This window comes from Henckelia pumila, chromosome 2, assembly GCF_033568475.1.
Source record: "Henckelia pumila isolate YLH828 chromosome 2, ASM3356847v2, whole genome shotgun sequence".
Taxonomy (NCBI): domain Eukaryota; kingdom Viridiplantae; phylum Streptophyta; class Magnoliopsida; order Lamiales; family Gesneriaceae; genus Henckelia; species Henckelia pumila.
This window is the reverse complement of record NC_133121.1, coordinates 76,182,380-76,208,127: the sequence shown is the minus strand read 5'-3', so window position 1 is coordinate 76,208,127 and position 25,748 is coordinate 76,182,380. Positions and strand designations below refer to the sequence as shown.

General features: G+C 40.3%; 2 protein-coding genes and 1 non-coding gene across 3 annotated transcripts; 1 reads left to right on the top strand and 2 right to left on the bottom strand.

Annotated features, from left to right (window-relative positions):
* Positions 1–372: 372 nt before the first annotated feature.
* On the bottom strand, positions 373–4,302 carry LOC140883338 (uncharacterized). Its single transcript, XM_073289770.1, has 9 exons — positions 3,995–4,302; positions 3,844–3,909; positions 3,654–3,759; positions 2,837–2,879; positions 1,705–1,777; positions 1,358–1,445; positions 1,221–1,277; positions 1,037–1,115; positions 373–687 (listed from the first exon to the last, which is right to left on the bottom strand). Exons 1-9 carry the CDS (start codon positions 4,063–4,065, stop codon positions 674–676), a joined length of 597 nt encoding a protein of 198 aa, XP_073145871.1. The 5' UTR covers positions 4,066–4,302; the 3' UTR covers positions 373–673.
* A 9,808-nt stretch (positions 4,303–14,110) lies between these two features.
* On the bottom strand, positions 14,111–20,175 carry LOC140884952 (uncharacterized). The gene is made up of 2 exons (XM_073291861.1): positions 18,654–20,175; positions 14,111–14,394 (listed from the first exon to the last, which is right to left on the bottom strand). Exon 1 carries the CDS (start codon positions 20,161–20,163, stop codon positions 19,102–19,104), a length of 1,062 nt encoding a protein of 353 aa, XP_073147962.1. The 5' UTR covers positions 20,164–20,175; the 3' UTR covers positions 14,111–14,394; positions 18,654–19,101.
* A 535-nt stretch (positions 20,176–20,710) lies between these two features.
* On the top strand, positions 20,711–20,817 carry LOC140885666 (small nucleolar RNA R71). Its single transcript, XR_012151085.1, has one exon. It is a non-coding gene; the product is annotated as a small nucleolar RNA R71 (small nucleolar RNA).
* Positions 20,818–25,748: the final 4,931 nt, after the last annotated feature.

The window sequence follows — 25,748 nt, the reverse complement described above, 5'->3', positions numbered from 1 at the left end:
GTCCACTTTTTTCTCAACTACTTTTTTCCACTAATCTCTTCCACCTTCTCTTGAATCAAATTTAATTACCACTATACCATTACCCTAATGGATGAAAAAAATTATAAATAAATTCAAATTTATAAAATATATTTTATGCACATACAACACATACCCGATGTACTAGTATATATTACACGTGTGTGCGCGCGCCAGTACCAGAGATAAGATTTGTTGAAAATTGAATAAGAAATCCCGATACTATTTAAATGGCAAACTGCTGTAAAATGGGAAATATCTTCAATTTGTCGGTCTAAACCATTTTTTTTTCCCATATTTAATTTTCAGTGTGTGTTTCAGCCTCTGATATTTCCCTACCTGCATATAGCAAAATGGACCTTAAAAATTGGCTTTCAACTTCTTCCACTATTCAAAAATGAAAATCTGTTCTTGGCCAGACTTTATCAACTTTTACATCAATATAGCAAAATGGAGCTTGAAAATTCAAGGAACTCACGTGTTCCAGTACCTACTTCATTTTATAAATTTTATAAGAACGAAAATTCTTCATAACTAATTCGGCAAGCTCAAACAAATGCCACCTTAGACGATAACTTCCCAGGCTGCTGTGAACTCCTATATGTTTACATCGACAACAACCGAAGACTTTGGATGTCCAAACCTCGGTCAGTAATCAGTATCGTGGAGCTGCATGCAGCCCAAACACACAGCAGAATCAAACGACAGATTCAGATGTGTATATAATATATATATATATATAGAGAGAGAGAGAGAGAGAGAGAGCTGATCACCTGCACCCTAGGGTGCACGATTTCTCGTGTGCGACAACTAAAACCCGGTTCCGGATTTTAGTGTCCGGATTTTAGTGTTAAAAATTAACACTAAAATCCGGAACCGGGTTTTAGTTGTCGCACACGAAAAATCCTGCACCCTAGGGTGCAAGGTGATCATTTCTCTCTATATATATATATATATGCTGAAATGACGATTTGTTATGAATAAACGAACAAGGTGTATTTTCTAAGGTAGATCCTACCTCCGCCAATTGTTGCTTCGGGTAGCCGTTCAATGGAGTACTTGTGCTTCGTGATATACATGATGGGTACACCAGGTATCTGACAATATCCTTATATTTTTCGGTAAAGTTCTAAAGTTGAAGTAAACAAGACGACATTCGCTACAAATGGTAATCTAAAGATAGATGCAAGAATTCAGCATACCTTCCGTATTCTCCTCTTCAAATCTCGATCACAAGTTGCTACAATGTAGCATTTATGCTGTTGCATTGGTATAATGAGAACTGATTAATTTGTTTGCTTTGAACATGCATTACAAAATCAATTAAAGTCAGTTGCACCTGTGTAACCCTCTCAACAAGGCAATCATCAGCATAGGTTCCCTTGTGAGTACATGGAAGCCTTTCAAATCGAGGATCCTTGGCAATTCTGTTGATAAAAGAGAGAAAGCAAAACGTAAAAAAAAAGGATTACAAAAGATGCTCACCTATGCGCTACAACGAAACCGATTCGGTGCGAAATAACAGTTGTTTATGGGTTATATATTTTACTTTTTATAATTATAATATTAAAGAAAATTTGTTAATGCAAACCGCATAAAATAATTAATCTATGTGTTGATACCCTGCCTTCTTGAATCGAATTATATGCACAGCCCTAAGAGTACATGGGAAAGTGAAGCACATACCTCAGAGCAACTCTGTATTTCTGACCCAACTTTTCAAGCTCAGCCATAACACAGTCTGTTATACAAGGAGTACCTAAAATGGAGAATAAAATACTAACTCCGAAGTCTCAACAAAAACAAGTCAAACGGAAGGATAGAGCAAGCATGTTGCGTTGGATGGATTCAAAGTTAAAAAAAATAGTCAGTAATGTGTTAGAAATTGACTTGGACCTAACTCACCTCAAAAGCTAGCTCAAGAACTCTATCCTACTGATGTGAGACAATATTTCAACACCCCCACACGCCGAGAAATGAACATTTAGAGCGTGGAAATATTAATGGGTGGCCTAACTATAGGCAACCCAATTATGGGTTAGGCCGCCCAATTACGGGCGGTCCAGCACACACGGAAGACTTGAGCTCTGATACCATGTTAAAAATTTACTCAAAAGCTAACTCAAAAGAATGATTGTCCTTGTTTATATTAAGGGCTTCCAGGAACTCTATCCTAGAGATGTGCAACAATATTTCAACACACCCCAAAACGCCCAAGAATAAACATCTGGAACGTGGAGATATTAACGGGTGACCTAATTATAACATCGGTAGGATAGAGTTCCTTGAAACCCTTAATATACACAATGACAACCCTCACCTCCTGAGCTAGCTTTTGAAGTGAGTTAGGTACAAGTCAATTTCTAACATGGTATCAGAACCCAAACCCTCCGTGTGTGTTGGACCGCCCATAATTGGGTTGCCTATAGTTAGGCCACTCATTAATATTTCCACGCTCCAGATGTTCATTCCTGGAGGTGTGTTGAAATATTATCCCACATCGGTAGGATAGATTTCTTGGGAACCCTTAATATAGACATAGGCAACCCTCACCTCCTGAGCTAGTTTTTTAGGTGAGTTAGGTCCAAGTTCATTTCTTAATAATATGATTGCATCAGTGTGTATAATAGAGAACAAAAGAGGTGCCCTGATTAAAAACAACAAAATCATATGACTAAAAATTGAAGTCATTATTAGTATGTTCTAATGAATAGGCATTCTTTTTACCAGATATAAACCTACAACCAAATTTGCTAGCAACTGCTATAAATGGATAGAAACATGCATCAAATAGAAGAAACTCATCCGCAGAACTTACATTTTGCATATAAGCAGTCCATCATTCCTTTCTCCAAATCCAACTGCAAAAGATTCAAAGAGAAGGTTAAACAATTAGATCAATGATCACAATACTATTAGAAACTGGATAGGAATGACCAACCCATAAAAAAATAAGATAACAGACAACAGCATGGTTTCAGACAGCATAACAGATACAGATAAAGCAAAACCAAATGAAAGAACTGCACTGCAGGCCTCTACTCTTTCCTCTGAGTACATCAATTAACCCCAAAATCAGATGTACAACATGCACAGATGAAACCATAGAAAGTAAAATTCGATAAAATAACAATGATAAGCATAAAAAGTACAAGCAGGGCCTTTTAATGTAGAATCAGCGAATTTCACCTTCACCAGGCAATGTTATCGGACCTTACGTTACTAGAACATAAATTCATCAAATCCAAAGAGAACACAAAAAGTCTTCAACAAAATATCATAAACCGCCAATAGACTAACAAAGGCTACTCTTGATTCGAAATCAGGATTGTAATGTTGATTCTGTCCAAGACGATATTTCTCAGATTGCAATTCTGTAGTTACATCGATATTCTGTCAAGTACCCAGGTATAGAAGCGGAAAAGAAACCTATAATTACTCTAAAAACTATGAATAGTGTCTTTGTAGAATCCAAATAACAAACATCCAAATAATCACTTAGAGTACCAAATAACAATACAGGAAAAAAAGATCTAACCATATGATCATGAATCTCACCCAATCCTCAGTAATCCAGAAAAAAAAATTATAATTTAACACTAGGAAAAAGAGAAAAAAAAACTTGTATCTCTCACTTTATTTTGGATGGAGAAATTAATGAAGTTGGTATCAACTAAAACTCTGTACGGCGGACCCAAAGCAGTGTTGTGCTTGAAGAAAAGAGCTGATGAAACCTGAGGCCTATAATCAAAATAATGCACCTCCTCAAAAACTTTTAGCCATAAACTTCCAAACAAAACATTTACAAACAGATAAAGTACTTACACATTTCTGGGGAGCTTTTCCTTGCTCAAGTCTTTCTTATTAGGGTTTAAGACCTCCTCCTTGTAACTGAATAATATGACATGAAATACATAAAATCCCGAGAGAAATCATTACCGTGACCGGACAGACGCATATAAAAATGAAATCTTACTGTTTAATTGCTTTATGGGAGATGATTTTCTTCATTACGGCAAATTTGGGGGTTTTCTTAGCTTTTCCCATCTTTACAGTGATCGACGATGACGGAATCGATGATAGTTCAACAAAAGGGTTTTCAGAAGGATAGGGAATTGCTGAATATCTAGATTAATCTCTTCAAAAATGAAGAAAGAAAATAAAAATCTCGAGACAATTAAACCCTAAGATTCTGATTGGAAGAATAACTGAGAAGAGAGTTGGCATTTCACAGTGCTATGTTCGATCCTACCCATGGTATTAAAATAATATCCATGGGTAGGTTCTAATTTTCCTTTTACAATTCAATAAAAGGGTTTTCTGAGTGATGGTTTTATACATGTTTTTTTATCAATTTAATTCAACTTTTATCCTGTTAAAATATTACGAGTAAATTTTTTTAAAAAATAATTTATTTATTTGTACATAACAGTTGGGATTAAAAAAAATTAGTTACACAATAAAAAAATCATGAGTTAATAAGTTTTACATTATGTTTTGTAGGGTTTATGTAAATCCAGGTATACAAAAACTCTTGTAAGATGGTTTTACGGGTTTGTGATACCGTCTTCTATTTGGGTCATTTATGAAAAACTATTATTTTTTATCATGTCAAAAATATTATTTTTTTATTATAAATATGAGAAAAATTTACTCGTCTATATACTCATCCAGTCTGTGCATGTGCGTTTAGTGTCAGGTATAGGGTACCCGATCGGTTCGGGCATTTTTCTAAAAACCCGAACCCAAAATACAGAATTGAGTTCGGATATTTTTTTTGGGTACCCGACTCTTTTTTTAAAAAAAATGAAATATGTCTAGATTTTTGGCCCATGAGGCATGACCCACTTTAAATTATTGACTTCAAATATTCATCTATTTGCCATGGAGAGGAAGGGGAACTTGGCCACCAGATCCAACATCAAGCGTGAAGCTTAGATGTTTCCGATGTTGGTTGGTGCCAAAGCTAGAGGGCAGAAGTGGTGATATGAGAAACAAGGGGAGAATGAATTAAAACAAAGAGGCGTGACAATCTCAACTGGTTGAAACAAATCATTGATTGGAAGAGCAGAAATGGTGTTCTTGGACTGTTGTTCCTACTCCAGGCTATTTGATTTCTATGCCATAAACCGAAAATCCAGTATCCTCGTGTTTGAAAGGGTGAAACAATTATTCTGTATCTCAATTGTTTTTAGAAGCAGAAAGTGTGTAGTGACCCGAATCGTGATCACTTACTAATCAGAAAATTAAGCATACAATAATCTTAAGTAAAACATAATCTGAATTTAACAGCAGAAAACTCCAAAGTTATTAAAACTCAAGCAAAATAAATCGGAATACTAAAATTATTACAACCAAATCGAACCAGATTCTCAATATCAAATTAACAAGTTCTGATACAACCCTCAGAAGAAACAAACCTCTCTAACAGCTGCCACAACCTTGCAACTAAGTCTGCCATGAGCCTCCTGCTCCGTCCAACCTAAGACATGCATGTCCTATCTAATGGGGTGTCTAATAAACACAAAAATATAGACATGAGCGACTAAGCTCATCACGAGAGTATGCATATAAAAATACTATAGGAGCATGAATGCAAGTGTACGGGGTACAAAGACTCAAGGTCAAGAAACTCTGATCAAACAGACTTGGCGCTAAGGTATGTAGCACTCTGTGTCGTCGCACCAGGAGGTGGCTCACACACCCTACTATGGATATCGGTAACCTGATCACGAGTACACGTGTCCAACCATCCACTAACACATTAGGGTAACCACCATAATACAGGTTATCGCAAGAATAAAAGTTCAATATGATAATAAATGAAGCATAATATCGTGACATAATATATGCAGATAAAATCATATCATATAAATAATGCAACACATAATACATGCATACTCAGTCAGGATATCTCGAACAACACTTTCGTACTCAATAATATCAGATAAGCTACACCAGCTCTACTGTCCAAGCCTATAATCACAAGATTACTATATCACTAATCATCATCTAAAAGTCTTAACTAAGCTAATAGATACTCCCAAACTATTTATAAAAACTTGAATTATACCTTCATCCGTCGTTAGCCCGTTGTTGTCGATTGCCCCAAAACTTGGGCACAACTCCGCTACGACTCTGGAAAAGCCTCTCCAAGGCCCGTCCCTCCACAAAGAAGGCTGGAAAGCACCTAAACCACTCAAGAAACGAGAGAAGATGTTGGTGAATTAGCAAAGAAAATGGGCTCCCGGATGCCCTATTTATAGGCTGAGATCGGACGATCCGATCCCTACTTCGGATTATCCGATCTCGCATGTAGACCACGTTGCAGCAATGCACAGTTCGGATGCTCCGATCTCATCTTCGGACGATCCGAACTCCTTGTTGGAAAAACGTGTTCAGATCAATTAAGAATTGATACCCGGTGCAGCAGAAGTTTAAAAATTTTATTTTCTTATATGGAACGATTCCATATCATGGGTATCAAAACTTTACGATTAAATTATGCAAGTAAAAATAAAATCAAAATTAAATTTTTACCTCTTCAAGCAACGACTTGATTATGGACACCAACAAAATTTAATCTGCTCTTCTTGTAAATCCCGGGAACCGATGACTATCACGATCAACCTCCGGAATTAAGTCCACGAACAGAAAACAAAAACCCTCTGATTGATTGCACTAGAAATCAATCAGATGTTTATCGAAGAGAATAAACAGATTTGATCTGTTAATTCAGAAAATGATTTTTCGGAAAAATCACATACCGAATTTTCTCAAAAAAGGGACAGAGGATTTCGAAAATCCCCTTGAAATAATATGAGTGATTTTCGAAAATTGCTAGAATGAATTCTTCTGATTTTCGAACACTACTAATCTATTTATAGATAATTTTTAGACTAGATTAAGTTATGATTGTATTAAGACTCTAACTCCTTAGGGCCCACAATCCATAACTTAAGCCCAACAAGCCAAGCCCGTTATTATAGAAATTAATATAAAATTCATCATGACTCCGATTGATAAACCGATTTCACCAATGTGCACAGAAATCATTTCTGCACCTTTTAAAGTCAAGATAATTTTTCTGAATCCGAATTCAGTGATTTCCAAAAATGCCCATCCCTATGTCATTTTAGGAAATTCCACTCCCTTTTAGTTAAGAAGTCCAACTTCTCTTTCATTAAATTTAACTCTTTAAATTTAACTATCTCAACGGGGTTTAGTAATCCATTACTTGTGTGACCCTCAATGGTTCAGGGATATAGCTAGCCGTGGGTTCACAACTCCTTGTGACTCGGAACAACAATTTCCGACTTGCCCAACGAATCATGGTAAGAGCGTCTAGCAACATCGTCCCATGATTCCCTAGGTATCACTGATAGTGCCTGCAAGAACCATTAGATTTTGGTTAGCGTACAGTACGGTCCCTTCATCCATATATCCCAATCGAATCAACAACCATTGGTGCATCGAGAGTCGTTCGAGATTCGATAACTATGCATTACATCTTGGAGATCAAATAGTGACATCGCATGTGTTACTAGGAAAACCGAGTAACCTAAAACATCATGTACTCTGGCCAGAGATTCGTCACACTAATATCTCTTCAGATCGCATAGGATATTCACACTCGCAAGTATGTGATGAATCCTTGACAACAAAGCATCGACTCCTATATGTGTCGTAACTGTATCCAATCCCGACACCTGTTGACCCCAATAGAGTCGGTAAACGAGTCAAAGCACAGTACTAGCATATAGAGTCTCAATGATGTTTCAAGTAGTAAGGACTAATGGTGTACAACCAAAACCGCGGACTTTATCCACTCGATAAGTGATAACCACTTGGAAAGTCCGAATAGGGTAGTTGGATCATTCATCATATGAATATCCATTTTCATGCTTTGAACATCTTCATGTCCATTACCAATGAAACGTGGTACTTGGCATCACAAATGCTAGTCTCAATCTCGAGCGATCCTTATCCTTATTAGCGGACGGCTCAATTGACTAGGAACTGTTTAGAATATACAGTGACTATAAGATATGTTTCATAATAGTGATCTCTCTTTATTCACTATCTCATCTTACTTACACTATAGTATATTCAATGTAGTGACCCTTACCTGGATCACCTACTAAACAGAACTTAGGCATGCAATTAACTTAATTAAATAGATATCAGAATAATCTTGCGGAAAACATAAACAAATACAATTCCAAGGAAAGGAATCTGTAATTTATCCAAATATTATACAACCAAATCGAATAGCTGTATCAACCCAAAACAACATAAATAAAACCTAGACGAAGCTCCAGCTGGCCAACCACTGCCTAGCCCCTCTTGGATCCACCCGCCTCGTCCAATCGCAAACCTGCCCCATGGAATAGGGTGTCCAGAAACACAGAGTAAGAGACGTGAGCATAAAACGCTCAGTACGAGAGTATGAGTATACATGCATGCAAAGTGAACTCCCTATAAACTCGAGGTCAAGGATCAGATAACAGAGACAGACCGGGCCCTGGTATGTAGCACGCTGTGCCGTCGCTTCAGGAGGTGGCTCCCATACCATAATACCAGTGGATATGCCGGACCCAAATCGATGGAAGTCCAACCACTAACAGGATAGGGAAAAACCCTACTAACAAACATCTCGAAGGAGATAGCTCAGTACGCAAATGAATGCAGCATGAATCAATGACATATAAACCATGCAATCACATAATACATGCATACTCAGTCAGGATATCTCGAACAGTACTTCCGTACCTCAAATCAGTGCAAGCTCTACCAACTCTAGGTCCACGCCTATAGTCTGCTCTACACTGCCAAATGATACTTCTATCATTATAGCGCTCTAAAAGCCTTAACTAAGCTAAACATACTCCTAAATATTTTTAGGAAGCAAAAGCTATACCTTCGTCCGTCGTTAGCCATTTGCTATCGAGTGCCTCAAAACTTGGCCACAGCTCCGCTACGACGCCTGGATCGCTATGCCACTTCCGGATTCCCCACGGGACGCCTAGAATTCCCTAGATCTGAGCTGGAAGGCTAAGGAATTGAGAGAGAAGAGGTGATTGATGCGTCTAAATCTGAATTTCAGCCCTCCTATTTATAGACGGAGTTTGGATCGTCCGAACTGGACTTCGGAGCGTCCGAACACGATCGGAGCGTCCGATTTCGACTTTGGATCGTCCGATCCCAATAATACGTCATTGCTTATGTCAGCATGATGACGTCATCCATGACGACTTTCGGCAGCAAGATCGGAGCGTCCGAACCACTCTTCGTAACGTCCGAACCATGACTTCGGACCGTCCGATCCTTAACTTTGGAGCCTCCGAACTCGACAACCTTCAAACCATTTTCAAGTGTTCTGAATCCAATTTCGGACTCCGATAATCCATTAAGAGTTCCCTTAATCACGTTTACTCTTACTTAATAGGATTAATGATTTGATTAACGCTAAATCACTGATTTTGGGTACGGGCTACTACATTCTCCCCCACTTAAGATGTTTCGTCCTCGAAAACAGATCTTAAGTACTGAATGTAAAACAGAAATCAGAAACATTCTTTATTCAAATCAAACGTTTAAAAATTTTTTTTGCAGCTGGATACATCTTAAGAATGAAATCAAAACAACTCAGGATGGTCTTCATGCATCCTGTCCTCAAGCTCCCAAGTAGCTTTCTCAATGCCTCGGCGCTGCCACTGAACTAAAACCAAAGGGATGACTTTGTTCCGCAAAATCTTATCCTTATAATCCAGGATACGAATAGGTTTCTCAACATAGGTCAAATCCTTGTTCACCTGAACCTCAGACCGCTGCAGAATATGAGATTCATCCGCCACATACCGTCGCAACAGAGATACGTGGAACACGTCGTGAATACTGGATAGATGCGGTGGTAAAGCTAGTCGATAAGCCAAATCGCCGATGCTCTCCAAGATCTCAAACGGACCGATAAACCTGGGAGACAACTTGCCCTTAAGACCAAATCTGAGAATCTTACGAAAAGGTGACACTCTCAGAAATACTTTCTCCCCAACATCGAACTGCAAAGGCCTACGCTTGATATTAGCATAGCTGGCCTGACGATCCTGTGCAGTCTTAATCTGTTTCTTGATCTGATCAACAATGTCTATCGCCTGCTGGATAAACTCCGGTCCCTCAGCCTGTCTCTCCCCCACTTATTCCCAGAAGAGTGGAGTACGACAACGTCGCCCGTACAACGCCTCAAAAGGTGTCATCCCAATACTAGTATGATAGCTGTTGTTGTGCGCGAACTTGATCAACGGCAAATGATCCTGCCAGGCTGAAACAAAATCCATGACGCACGCTCTAAGCATATCCTCCAAAGTACGGATAGTGCGCTCTGACTGACCATCAGTCTCCGAATGATAGGCGGTACTCAAACTGAGAGTAGTACCCATCGCACGCTGAACACTCCCCCAGAATTTAGAAGTAAACCTGGGGTCCCGATCGCTGACAATGCTCACAGGCACTCCATGAAGTCGAATGATATCCTGAATGTACATCCGTGCCATGCGATCCATAGAGTACTCTCGACTATAGGCAATGAAATACGCTGACTTGGTGAGTCGGTCCACCATAACCCAGATAGCATCACAGTTCCTCGGGGATAACGGCAAATGGGTCACAAAGTCCATTGTGATAAACTCCCATTTCCATTCAGGAATAGGCAGACTGTGAAGCAATCCTCCAGGTCGTCGGTGCTCTGCCTTGACCTGTTGACACACCAAACATCTCGAAACAAACTGATAAACACTGCGTTTCATATCCTTCCACCAGAAACGAGTACGTAGATCCTTGTACATCTTGTTGCTCCTGGGATGAATACTCAACTTAGTGCGATGCGCCTGAGACAAAATCTCCTCTCGCAACTCTTCATCCTGCGGAATCACAAGCCTACCAGAAAAACACAAAAATCCATCTGACTGATAATGAAATCCAGACGAGCTACCCTCGTTAGTTAGACGAGCTAAACGCTGGGTCTTCGAATCAGACATCTGAGCATCTCGAATCCGCGAATACAAAGCTGGCTCAGATAGTATCGCAAACATCTGGATACTCTGCATACCTTTCTTATGCTTGAAGGTATATCCCGAAGTACAACAGTCACTGATCGCACTAGACATCGAACAAGTCTGAAGTGCGGATAGTCGCACCTTGTGACTCAAAGCATCAGCGGTGAGATTAGCAGCTCCCGGATGGTACTTAATCTCGCAATCATAGTCCTTAAGCAAGTCCATCCAACGTCTCTGCCTCATGTTCAACTCCGCCTGAGCGAACAAATACTTGAGAATCTTATGGTCGGTGAAGATCTCAAATTTCTCTCCATACAGATAATGACGCCAGATCTTCAAAAGAACACAATGGCTGCCAATTCCAAATCATGGACTGGGTAGTTGTCCTCGTGAAGCTTCAGCTGTCTAGAAGCGTATGCGATCACATGCCCATTCTGAGTCAGGACACAACCTAACCCCTGAAGAGAAGCATCCGTGTAAACTACATACCCTCCAGATCCTGACGGTAATGCTAACACCGGCGCAGAAGTCAACCGCCGTCGAAGCTCACGGAAATTCTCCTCACACTCGGAGGACCACTCAAAATCCACACCCTTGCGGGTAAGCTGCGTCAACGGTCGAGCTAACTGAGAGAAGTTCAGAATGAAGCGACGATAATACCCTGCTAGACCCAGAAAACTACGGATCTCAGCAACTGTCGTCGGACGCGACCAATTAAGTACCGCTTCAATCTTGCTTGGATCAACAGAAATCCCCTCCCTGGAGCCAAAAAAGACCACTCGATCCATCCAGAATTCGCACTTGCTCAGCTTGGCGTACAACTGCTCATCCCGAAGAGTCTGCAGTACCAACCGCAAGTGAGAAACATGCTCTTCCGTATTACGCAAATACACCAAGATGTCGTCAATGAAGACCACAACAAACTTGTCCAAATACTCCCTGAAGACACGGTTCATCAGGTCCATGAATATAGCCGGTGCATTAGTCAAACCAAATGGCATCACTAGAAACTCGTAATGCCCATAGCGAGTACGGAATGCAGTCTTGGCTACGTCCTGATCACGGACTCTCAACTGATGATACCCAGATCTCAAGTCAATCTTGGAGTAAACTGACGTGCCCTGCAGTTGATCAAACAAGTCATCAATACGAGGCAACGGATACTTGTTCTTCACAGTGACTCGATTCAGCTGCCGATAGTCAATGCACAGCCGCATCGATCCATCCTTCTTCTTTACAAAAAGAACAGGAGCTCCCCAAGGAGATACACTAGGACGAATGTACCCCTTATCCAAAAGATCCTGTAGCTGATTCTTCAACTTACGCATCTCTGATGGAGCCAGACGATACGGTGCTCGATAAATAGGCGAAGTACCCGGCATCAACTCTATGCCAAACTCGACTTTCCTAGCAGGAGGAAAACCCGGAATCTCATCAGGAAAAACATCTGAAAATTCATCCACGACCGGAATGCTCTCTATCCCAATGCTCTCAGCGGACAAATCAACTGCATAGATAAGGTAGCCTTCCCCGCCAGACTCTAGAGCTCGACAGGCTCTCAAAGCTGATACCAAAGGCATCGGGGGTCGCGCTCCCTCTCCATAGAAAAACCATCTCTCACTCCCCTCTGGATGAAAGCGTACTAATCTCTGATAGCAGTCCACTGAAGCTCGATAGGTAGTCAATATATCTATTCCCAGAGTGCAATCAAAGTCGTCCATCGCCAGGACCATGAGATTCGCTAACAGAATGTTCCCTTCGAACTCTAAAGGGCAACCCATCACTAGACGCTTAGCCAAAGCAGATTGGCCCGTCGGAGTAGAAACAGACATCACTACGTCTAGTGCAATGCATGGTAATTTATTCCTCTTAACAAAACGTGCAGAAATGAAGGAATGAGATGCACTAGTGTCAATAAATACAAGAGCAGGTATACCATAAAGAAAAAATGTACCTGCGATGACTTTCTCATTCTCCTCCACTGCCTGATCATGCCTCAAGACAAACACCTGGCCAGAAGCTCGTGGTCTCAAATGAGAACTCCCAGCAGGCTGTCCCTGTGACCTCTGCTGAACGGTGGCCTGAGAACCAAATCCTAAACCAGAACCAGAACCGCCTCCCCCAGATAGTGGACAATCCCTCCAGATGTGACCCACCTCGCCGCAACGAAAACAAGCTCCAGAAGCTCTACGGCACTTATCGGATGGATGGTTCTTCCCACAGTGATCACGCTTGTCCTTCCTACCAAAACGGACAACACCAGCAGAGCCAGAAGAAGAAGAAGTAGATCCAGACTTCTTGAAAGATTGGGCACGGGGACCCAAAGAACTAGCAGGTCTCGACTGAGAGAAAGACCTGTTCCGCCGAATACTGTCCTCCGCCTGGTGACAACGGCTCACCAAACCCTCGTAGGACATATCGTTGCCAACTGCCACACGGTCGTGGATCTCAGGGTTAAGTCCCTGAAGGAACATGTTATACTTCATATGGGAGCTGTCAGCAATCTCCGGACAATAAGATAACAGATCGAAAAACTTCTGCTGATATTCCTCGATGTTCATGGCTCCCTGTCGCAGACTCAGAAGTTCACCTGCCTTTGCCTGTCGGAGAGCAGGAGGGAAATACATCTTATAGAAAGCTGTACGAAACTCGGCCTAGGTGGCCACTCCTCTAGCCGAAACCAAAGGTGCAGAAGTAATCCTCCACCACCTGCGCGCACGTCCATCCAAAAGATAACCCATGGTCTCCATCTTCTGCTCCTCGGTGCATTGGAAAGTCTGAAAAGTCGTCTCCATGCGGTCTAACCAATTCTCCGCATCCTTCGGAGACTCACTTCCAACTAAGGGCTTAGGACCCATAGCTAAGAATCAACGCACAGTAAAACGCTCGTCGTCATGATGACGATGACGCCGTTCTCGACGATGCTCTCAGTCGGCATCGCCCCAACGACCGCCTCCACTTCCGTGGCTACTCTCATCATCGTAGTTTGCCATCTACAAAAATACCTCATGATGAGACTAAATCCCAAGAATACTTTTGCATGCTCTGATACCATAAATGTAGTGACCCTTACCTGGATCACCTACTAAACAGAACTTAGGCATGCAATTAACTTAATTAAACAGATATCAGAATAATCTTGCGGAAAACATAAACAAATACAATCCCAAGGAAAGGAATCTGTAATTTATCCAAATATTATACAACCAAATCGAATAGCTGTATCAACCCAAAACAACATAAATAAAACCTAGACGAAGCTCCAGCTGGCCAACCACTGCCTAGCCCCTCTTGGATCCACCCGCCTCGTCCAATCGCAAACCTGCCCCATGGAATAGGGTGTCCAGAAACACAGAGTACGAGACGTGAGCATAAAATGCTCAGTACGAGAGTACGAGTATATATGCATGCAAAGTGAACTCCCTATAAACTCGAGGTCAAGGATCAGATAACAGAGACAGACCGGGCCTTGGTATGTAGCACGATGTGCCGTCGCTTCAGGAGGTGGCTCCCATACCATAATACCAGTGGATATGCCGGACCCAAATCAATGGAAGTCCAACCACTAACAGGATAGGGAAAAACCCTACTAACAGACATCTCGAAGGAGATAGCTCAGTATGCAAATGAATGCAGCATGAATCAATGACATATAAACCATGCAATCACATAATACATGCATACTCAATTAGGATATCTCGAACAGTACTTCTGTACCTCAAATCAGTGCAAACTCTACCAACTCTAGGTCCACGTCTGCTCTACACTGCCAAATGATACTACTATCATTATAGCGCTCTAAAAGCCTTAACTAAGCTAAAGCATACTCCTAAATATTTTTAGGAAGCAAAAGCTATACCTTCGTCCGTCGTTAGCCCTTCGCTGTCGAGTGCCTCAAAACTAGGCCACAGCTCCGCTACGATGCCTGGATCGCTATGCCACTTCCGGATTCCCCACGGGACGCCTAGAATTCCTTAGATCTGAGCTGGAAGGCTAAGAAATTGAGAGAGAAGAGGTGATTGGTGCGTCTAAATCTGAATCTCGGCCCTCCTATTTATAGACGGAGTTCGGATCGTCCGAACTGGACTTCGGAGCGTCCAAACACGATCGGAGCGTCCGATCTCAACTTCGGATCGTCCGATCCCAATAATACGTCATTGCTTATGTCAGCATGATGACATCATCCATGACGACTGTCGGCAGCAAGATCGGAGCGTCCGAACCACTCTTCGGAACGTCCGAACCCTGACTTCGGACCGTCCGATCCTTAACTTCGGAGCCTCCGAACTCGACAACCTTCAAACCATTTTCAAGTGTTCTGAATCCAATTCCGGACTCCGATAATCCATTAAGAGTTCCCTTAATCATGTTTACTCTTACTTAATAGGATTAATGATTTGATTAACGCTAAATCACTGATTTTGGGTACGGGCTACTACATTCAAGGTCTTTATCAAAACATCAATAGTATATCACAATATAACAATATGAATAAAGACAAAGAAAATGTCATTAATGAATGTAAATCCATGGGGCAGTCTTCACATCCGCTGTGGTGTCTTGCTTGAAACTCTTCCAAGAGACAGCACCACCATTGAGCATGAATACAAATCCAGAGGTTGACTTCGAGTCATCCACGTCGCTTTGGAAGCTAGAGTCGGTATAGCCTTCCAATTTCAATTATCTTCCTCCATAAACCATGAATATATTCTTAGTCCTTCTCAAGTACTTAAGAATATCCTTCACGGCTTTCCAATGTATTTGACTGGGGTTGGCCTGATATCTGCTCGTGACACTCAGAGCAAAGGCTACATCCGGTCTGGTAGATATCATCCCATACATAATACTACCTATGGCTGATGCATATGGTATGTGTGTCATTTTCTCTATCTCTTCGTCAGTTTTGGGACACATAGACTTGGATAGAGAAACTCCATGACACATAGGTAGATGTCCTCTCTTGGACTCATCCATAGAAAACCTTTCCAATATGGTGTCGATGTAGGTTGCTTGAGTGAGTCCTATCATTCTCTTAGATCTATCTCTATAGATCTGTATCCCTAGAATATAGGATGCCTCACCCAAATCCTTCATCGAGAATCTACCTGATAACTATATCTTTGTTGACTGCAACATCCCTACGTCATTCCCAATGAGGTAGGATGTCATCAACATAAAACACTAAGAGCGTCACCGCATCCTTAACTACTTTCTTGTACACGCACGGTTCCTCCGGGTTTTTGATGAAACCAAAGTCCTTTATTGTTTCATCAAATTTCTGGTTCCAACTTCTTGATGCTTGTTTGAGACCATAAATTGATCTCTGAAGCTTGCATACCTTATGCTTGCTTCCCATGGATGTGAATCCCTCGGGCTGCATCATATAGATTTCTTCCTTAATGTTTCCATTAAGAAATGCAGTCTTCACATCCATTTGTCATATCTCATAGTCACACCATGCTGCTATGGCAATAAGGATTCTTATGGACTTGAACATTGCGACTGGTGAAAAGGTTTCATCATAGTCAACTCCTTGTCTTTGAGTATAACCTTTTGCTACCAATCGTGCCTTGTAGGTAAGTACCTTACCATCAGGCCCAAGTTTTCTCTTGTAGATCCATTTACACCCTATTGGAACAATTCCATCGGGAGGATCTACTAAAGACCAAACTTGGTTTGTATGCATCGAGTCTATTTCCGACTGCATAGCTTCAAGCCATAAATTAGAATCCGTATCAGAAATTGCTTTCTTGAAGTTTCTTGAATCACATCCAATGTCGGGTTCACTTTGATCCCCTTCAAGAAGAAGACCATATCGAATAGGAGGTCTAGAAGTCCTCTCGGATTTCCTAGATATAGGCGTGTCTGTTGAAGGTTCTTGAGGTGTGTGGTCGTTATTTTGTATCTCGGGTTCTTCTCGAATTTCTTCAAGTTCCATCATCTTGCCTTTCTTATCTAATAAGAACTCCTTCTCAATGAAGGTGGCATTCCTCGAAACAAACACTTTTGTTTCAGTAGGATGATAGAAATAATATCCGATTGAATTCTTCGGATATCCTACAAAATAACATAAGGTGGATCGACTATCCAACTTATCTCCCACTGTCTGCTTTACGTAAGCAGGACATCCCCAAATCCTCAAGTACGAATACTTAGGAGCTTTGTCATTCCATAACTCGTATGGAGTTTTATTCACTGCTTTTGTGTGAACATTGTTCAACAATAATACCGCCATTTCAAGTGCATAGCCCCAAAACAAAGGAGGGAGCTCAGTGAAGCTCATCATAGATCGAACCATGTCCAACAAAGTTCGATTGCGACGCTCCGAGACACCATTCAGCTGAGGTGTCATAGGAGGAGTCCACTGAGAGAGAATCTCATTCTCTTTTAGATAGCTCAAAAACTCGGTACTTAAGTATTCTCCACCTCGATCCGATCGAAGTGCTTTAATACTTCTACCTAGTTTGTTTTTTACTTCAACCTTGAATTCTTTGAACTTTTCAAATGATTCAGACTTATATTTCATTAAATATAAATACCCATACCTAGAATAATCATCAGTAAAGGTAATGAAGTAGGTGTGACCAAATTTAGTACCGATACTAAATGGTCCGCAAACATCTGTATGGATCAAATCCAACAGATTTTGACTACGCTCAGGCTTCCCTTTGAAAGAGATTTAGTCATTTTTTCCTGTGTCACTAGCATCACACATAAGCTCAAATGGCAGTTCCCAATCCGGTGCTACCAAAATAGGTGCTGTGAACAGCTTCTCCTTTAGCGTTTTGAATGCCTACAAACAATCAGAATCAAAATCAAAATGTGCATCTTTAGCTAACAGACTAGATAGTGGTTTAGAAATCTTAGAGAAATCCTTAATGAATCTACGATAAAATCCAGCATGGCCTAGAAAACTACGAACTCCCTTCACTGATACTGGTGGAGGTAATTCTTGTATCACCTGAATTTTTGCTCGGTCCACTTCAATACCTTTATATTTTGTGTCCCAAGACTATACCTTCTTGAACCATAAAGTGACATTTTTCCCAATTAAGCACCAGATTAGTCTCCTCACACCTCATCAAAACAAGATCCAAATTATTTAGACAGATATCAAATGATGAGCCAAACACTGAAAAATCATCCATAAAAATCTCTAAAAAATCCTCTACCATATCATGAAAAATAGACATCATGCATCGTTGAAAAGTTGCAGGTGCATTACATAAACCGAAAGGCATTCTCCTAAATGCAAAGGTGCCATAAGGACAAGTGAAAGTTTCTTTCTCTTGGTCCTCAGGTGCAATTGCTATCTGATTATACCCAGAATAACCATCCAGAAAACAATAAAAATCATATCCTGCCAGTCTTTCTACCATTTGATCAATAAAGGGAAAGGGAAAGTGATCTTTACGTGTAGCATCATTCAATCTCCTGTAATCTATGCACACTCTCCATCCAGTTACTGTTCTAGTAGAATCAGTTCATTATTTTCATTAGTAACAACAGTCATACCTCCCTTTTTGGGCACACATTGGACTGGACTTACCCACGAACTATCAGAAATGGGATAGATAATACCTGCGTCCAATAGCTTGATAACTTCAGTTTTTACAACTTCTTGCATTTTTGGGTTGAGGCGTCTTTGTGGCTGTACCACGGGGTTGTATTTTTCCCCCATCAGAATTTTGTGCATGCAAATTGAAGGACTAATCCCCTTGATGTCCGCTATCTTCCATCCAAATGCCTTCTTGTGCTCTCTAAGGATCCTCAAGAGCTTTTCCTCATTTGTGCCTGTCAAAGATGAGGAAATAATCACTGGCAAAGAATTTTCAGAATTTAAATAAGCATAATTAAGATGAGAAGGTAAATGTTTAAGCTCAAGAGTTGGTGGATCTTCAATCGATGGCATTGGTGGCGTGATATCTCTTTGCCCCAACTCTCCAAGATTTCCACTTGAACGTCGTTTCTAAGGAGGATTAGCATTCAGCTATGCAATTATCTCACTCTTCTCCTCTTCGTGCTCATCCTAGCCTTTTGGATTCACTAGACATCCGTCCAAACATTCCTTATATGAACCTCGCAAAAATTCAGCAGACAAAGCATCAATAACATCAATACTAAAACACATGTGCTCATCATCTGGGTGTTTTAAAGCTTTAAAAACATTAAAAATGACTTGATCCTCTCCCACTCGGAGGATCAACTTCCCCATTTGGACATCAATAAGTGCTTTCCCAGTAGCTAAGAACGGTCGTCCCAAAATCAATGGCATGTCCAAGTCTTCCTCCATGTCTAACACAAGAAAATCCACTGGAAAAATGAATTTATCCACTTTGACTAGAACATCCTTGATAATTCCTCGTGGATATGTGATGGATCTATCCGCCAATTGTAGAGACACTGTGGTAGGCTTTGGCTCACCCAATCCCAAGCGCCTGAAAATAGAAAGAGGCATCAAATTAATGCTTGCACCTAAATCGCATAAAAATTTAGTAAATGAAATAGAACCAATGGTGCAAGGTATGGAAAAACTCCCTGGGTCTTTTAACTTTGGAGGTAATTTATTTTGAACAATTGCAGAGCACTCTTTAGTCAAATTCACAGTTTCATATTCCTCCAATTTCCTCTTATTTGATAAAATATCCTTCAAAAATTTAGCATAACTAGGCATTTGAAGTAAAGCATCAGTAAATGGAATATTAATATGCAATTTCTTAAAAACCTCAAGAAACTTAGCAAAACTAGCATCTACCTTTGCCTTTTTCAATGCTGCAGGAAATGAGGGAGGGATACTTACTTGCTTCGGTGGTGTGCTAGGTGTAGTGATAGAGTACTTACCTTTTTCGCTCTCCTCATTCTCTTGTTCATTCTTGTCCTCCTTGCCAGTCTCTAATCCAATCTCTTTTCCACTCCTGAGTGTTATAGCCTTCGCTTGCTCCTTAGGATTTTTTTCAGTATCACTTGGCAAAGTTCCTTGAGTTCTCCCAGCAATGATGTTAGCCAACTGTCCCAACTGAGTCTCCAAATTCCTAATAGAAGCATCTTGATTTTGAGGTCTAGTCTCAGTAGATGATATGAAATTGGTCATCAAATCCTCCAAACTCGGTTTCTTGTCTTGCTGTGCATATCCAGGTGGCGGTCTCACGACATTCTTGCTGATTCAGATTCTGATTTTGGTTAGACCATGAAAAGTTTGGGTGATTCTTCCATCCTGGATTGTAGGTATTCGAGTAAGGGTTGTTCGGTGGCCTGTTTCCAACATAATTTGCATTCTCAGCTGGCTGAAATGGATTCCAACTTGACACTCAGTGCTATGATGATTCCCCCCACATAGATTTCATGTGATCGTCTGAACCTGCATTGCTGTCACACTCATACTATTTATTTTCTAGTTCAGAGCTTCCAACTGTTCAGAAATAGCCGTGAACTCATCAATTTGATGAACTCCAGCTGGTCTCTTTGGAATATTCCTATCTGACTACCACTGGTAGGTGTGTGATGCTATATCTTCCAGTAGTTCATATGCCTCTTCCAGTGTTTTTCTCATGATAGTACCTCCTAAAGCTGCATCGATTGTGGAACGATTAGCAGAAAATAAACCATTATAAAATGTTTGTACCTGAATCCAGACAGGCAGTCCATGGTATGGGCATCTCCTCAACAACTCCTTGAAACGCTCCCATGCCTCGTATAAAGTCTCAGTATCATGCTGCACAAAGTTGGTGATATCATTCCTCATTTTTGCAGTCTTAGAGGGTGGGAAATATTTGGATAGAAAAGCTTTTTGTCATCATCTCCCAAGTAGTTATTGACCCTGTAGGCAAAGAATTTAACCAAGATTTAGCTTTATCACATAAAGAAAATGGGAATAAACGTAATCTGATAGCGTCGTCAGTAAACGCCATTTTTCTTAAAAGTGTCACAAAGCTCCAGAAAATTCGCAATATGAGCATTAGGATCATCAGTTGCAGAGCCTCCGAATTGCACTGATGTCTGAATCATCTGGATGATTGCTGGCTTGATCTAGAAAGTATTAGCTTGAACTCTTGGCTTTGTGATGCTAGACGTATTGCCAAGAACAATGGGATGTACGTAGTCCATCATCTGTCTAGCAGCTGGCTCCTCAGTTTCTTTTGCCATTGATTCTCGAGTTTCTCTTCGCCTCCTATGAAAAGTTCTTTCAATTTCTGGATCAAAAGGCGCAAGTTCTTGCACCTCACTCCTTCGCATCCACTATAAAACAAATTCCTGCAAGAATAAATAAGAAAAAAATATAAGCTCGCGCAAGAATTTTTTTTTAAAAAAAAATTTCAGAACTGAAATAAACAAAAATAATGGCCAAACTACAGTAAAACAATCTCTTATGATATTGCTAAGAATTAGTCCCCGGCAACGGCGCCAAAAACTTGACCGTGCTTTTCTTTAAACTCAAAAATAGTATAAATATCAATGCACCAATTTAATATATCAGCACGAATTAATCCGCAAGTGTACGGCTGTCAAGTTTTAGTATAGATAGAAAATAAAGGTTATCGTTCCACCAGGACTAACTAACAAATACCAAATAAAATTATTTAAACTATATTTAACCTATGAAGAATGGCTGAATAATTTAATAAACTAAAATAAAATAAAAACAATATAAAAACTCAAATTCCAACCAAAAACAATTAAAGCTAGCAAGGATAAATTCAATAGATAAAACTATCAAGATTTCGGTTCACCGTTGCAATTCCCTAAAATTCTCATATTATTTCTAATTGAAATTCCATCTATTCCTAAGGTGACGGGTTCTCCTAATTTATTTAATATACTCTCTCGAGCTATATCAAACCTAATATTGAATTGTAACAAGTAACTCTCGTTCACTTATTTAACAAACAATACCGCATTCAAGATTCATGAAAAACCCACTAGCCTTCAATTAAATAATCTATAGACTATCAACACATGTATTATGATTTGTATCTCTCGATCTCAATCTAAATCCACGGCAATAAATTATTATATCATACTACAATTTCATCTCTCGATCTCAAATTATAGTAACATAAAATCATTCAAAATTAGCTAATCGTTTTGAAAGCATTAAAACCAATAAAATAGGCACTTAAGAATTCAAGAACTCAATCAACCAAATAATAGGTTCAGGCAACGGATCCCCTAATCTTGATAAACAAAATTTAGTTCATAACTATAATAAATAAAAAGATGTTCGACAAAAGTTCTCAACAATTCAAACATAGTTCTAATCCAAAATAATTTCAAGAACAATAGTTTAGAGATTAGAATAAACTCTCGAAGTCTGCTTTCGTTGTTGAATTCCCTCGTCCCAAAATCGATCCTTGCTGCCGTCTCCAGAAATCTGCACTTTTTTTTTTGGGGGGGTTGTCTGCTTGATTCTCCTCCTTCACGTCTGATGCGCTTCTTTTTCTCTCCATGTAAGAGTGGGTGCCCAGTGAAGCCAACTGTGTGGCTATGGGCTTTGAAATGACTCTTTGTATAGCAAACAATCTTTTGTTTAATATTTGTTACACTTTTATTAATGGCAATGACTTTAAATTACTTTCTATTTTTATATTGTGATAGACTATTGTTGTTTTGATAAAGAACTTGAATATACTATAGTGTAATGTAAGATTTGGTAGAACATGGGGAATGTCTATCATGAAATACAATCTTATAGTCACTGGATAGTCTAAAACCGTTCCTAGTCGTTTGAGCCGTCCGATAATAAGGATTATGATCGCTCGAGTTTGAGACTAGCTTTTCCGATAGCGGAGTACCACGTTTCATTGGTAGGGAACATGGAGATGTTCCGAAGCATGCAAATTGGATATTCATAGGATGAATAATCGAACTACCCTATCCGGACTTTCCAAGTGGTTATCATGCGACTTATCGAGTGGATAAAGTCCAGCGGTTTTTGGTTGTACACCATTAGTCCTTAACGACGTGAAACATCATGGAGACTCTATATGCTAGGTGCTGTGCTTTGACTCGTTTACCGACTCTATGGGGGTCATCAGGTGTCGAGATTGGGTACATGTTACGACACATATAGGAGTCAATGCATTCTTGTCAAGAATTCACCACATACTTGCGAGTGTGGATATCCGATGCGATCTGAGGAGTATATTAGTGTGACAAATCTCTGGCCAGAGTACTTGATGTGAGTTAGAGTAGAAATGGTTTCTTAGTAGCACATGCGAGGTCACTAATTTGAGCTTCAAGATGTATTGCATAGTTATCGAAGCTTGACAGCGACGCTCGATATAACCTATGGTTGTTGAATTCGATCCGGGAGATATGGATGAAGGGACCGTACTGTACGCTAACCAAAATCTACTGGTTTCTTGTAGGCACGATCAGTGATACCTAGGAAATCAGGGGGCGATGTTGCTAGGCCGCTTAACCATGATTCGTTGGGCAAGTCGGAAAGGTGTTGTTCCGAGTCACAAGGAGTTGAGAGCCCAACGGCTAGCTGTATCCCCTGAACCATTGAGGGTCACACAGTGGTAATGGATGTGTTAATCCCCGTTGAGATAGTTAAATTTAAAGAGTTAAATTAAATGAACTAAGGAGTTGGACTTCTTAAAATAAGAGTAAGGGAGTAGGATTTCCTAAAATGACATAGGGATGGACATTTTTGGAAACCACTGAATTCGGATTCAGGAAAATTTCTTTTGACTTTAAAAGGTGGCAGAAATGGTTTCCTGTGCACATTGGTGAAATCAGTTCATCAATCGGAGTCACGATAGAATTTTATATTAATTTCTGAACGAGCGGGCTTTGCTTTGTCGGGCCCCAGCTTATGACTCATGGGCCCTAAGGTTTTAGTGGCCTGCATTATAAATAAGTTATTTCAGTACAGAAATTACACACAACAGGTCATAAATTTTTGAGAGCAAAAAAATCGAAAACCCCTAAGTCCTCTCACAAAGATTGTTTCGGCCGAACCCTTCCCATACTCTGCCCGAGATTTGCCGGTCTGTGATTTTTGAATCGCAGTAAAGGAATAACGAATCAGATTCGTTTATCCATTCGCAGAAAACGTCTGATAGATTTTCTAGGGCAATCTATCAGAGGAATGAAACCTCTGTTCGTGGGACCTGATTGAAGGAGTTCATCGGTTCCAGGGAGAGACAACAAGATCAGATAAAATCTGTTGGTGTCCAGTAATCTCGTTGCGAGATTGAAGAGTAAAATTTAATTAATTGTTATTGTGAATGTTACACACACAATAATTTAATCGTAAAAACGGTTGATACCCACACCATGGAAATGTTCCATGATAAAATTTTTAAACTTCCGCTGCCACCGGGTATCAATCGTGATTGATCTGACCGAGCCAGCAGTTTTCCAACAGTGGGATCAGAGCCAAGGTTGCTCAGATCAAACGATTGAATCTTAATCGATTGTACAAAATTTTTGAAGCTCGGGGTTTGTGGAAAACAAAATAAATATTTTTAAATAAAAAATTTTTTTTTTTTTTCCGGGGCAAAACCCGGGCAGCGATTGGATCGCTGCCCGGTGGGGCAAGCAATTGTTGTCTTGCCCCGGGCGGCGCACGGCGCCGCCCAGGGCAGCGCTGTGCGCTGCCTCAGCGCAGCGCTGGGCGCTGCGCAGGGCAGCGCTCGGCGCTGCCCAGCGCGGCGCACAGCGCCGCCCAGGAGAGGCGTTCTGCGCCGCCCAGGGGCGGCGGCCAGGCGCCGCCAGGGCAGCGAGAGTCGCTGCCCTAAGGGGGCAGCCGGGCTGCCCCCGGCCCGCGCCCCGGGTGCGGGCCAGCCAGGGAGTGTCCCCGGGGCGGCCCGCGGGAAAAATGTAGTATCTTTATTAAAAATTAATTTTTAATAGGTAAATATTTTATTTTTGGTCCGGTCAAAAATTGGTTTTTGATTGTTTCAGGAGATGTGTCGGATCGAAGTGTTCGAGTCCGTAAATTTTAAAATTGATTTTGGATAATGTGGAATTTTTGGAAAATTTTAATGTTTTTATCCGTAAATTGAAATTTTTGAAATCAATTATTTTGGTACCATTGATGATAAGATATGAGCTTAATGATATATTGAGTAAAATAAGATTTATTTGTAAAATTGGATTGTATAGATAAAATATGATGTTATTTGATATCAGAGATAAAATATGATTTTATATGTGAAATAAGATTTTATATATAAAAATATGATTTTATCTTGTTTAAATTTGAATTGCCACTGCATGTTTATCCAATAAATTAATTTTTGGAAATTAAATGGTATTGGAGAAGGATGATCGATTTTTTGCCATGACCAATTTTGTAGGTGTATGTTTAGGAATTTAACCATTTTGTTTTTATTGTTGTGGGTTTTATTAATGGGCCTGGTTTATGGCCTCATAGAAATGTCATATGTGAATAAAAGTGGGCTTGGTTTTATAGCCCGTTCCCACCCCTAAAAATGTATCCCTACTTGTCAATGTTATTTATTGTAAATACATTAGATTTAGTGGGAGATCCAGAGGTGAAGACGGTGGGCCCAGCAGACAATAAAGACTGAAGAAATGTAAATTGGAAGCACATGTAATTGGATTGCAGTGCATACTGCATATGACCTAGAAGTGGACAAAGACCCGTGATTGGGCAACCACGGGTCAATAAGAAATGTAAAACGATCATCCTACATAATATTTGAT

Coding starts and splice junctions, on each gene's coding strand:
- LOC140883338 (XM_073289770.1), bottom strand. CDS start 4,065: ATGGGAAAAGCTAAGAAAACCCCCAAATTTGCCGTAATGAAGAAAATC. Junction 3,910..3,994: donor TCCCATAAAGCAATTAAACA/GTAAGATTTCAT, acceptor CATATTATTCAG/TTACAAGGAGGAGGTCTTAA. Junction 1,278..1,357: donor TTGTTGAGAGGGTTACACAG/GTGCAACTGACT, acceptor CCAATGCAACAG/CATAAATGCTACATTGTAGC.
- LOC140884952 (XM_073291861.1), bottom strand. CDS start 20,163: ATGACCAATTTCATATCATCTACTGAGACTAGACCTCAAAATCAAGAT.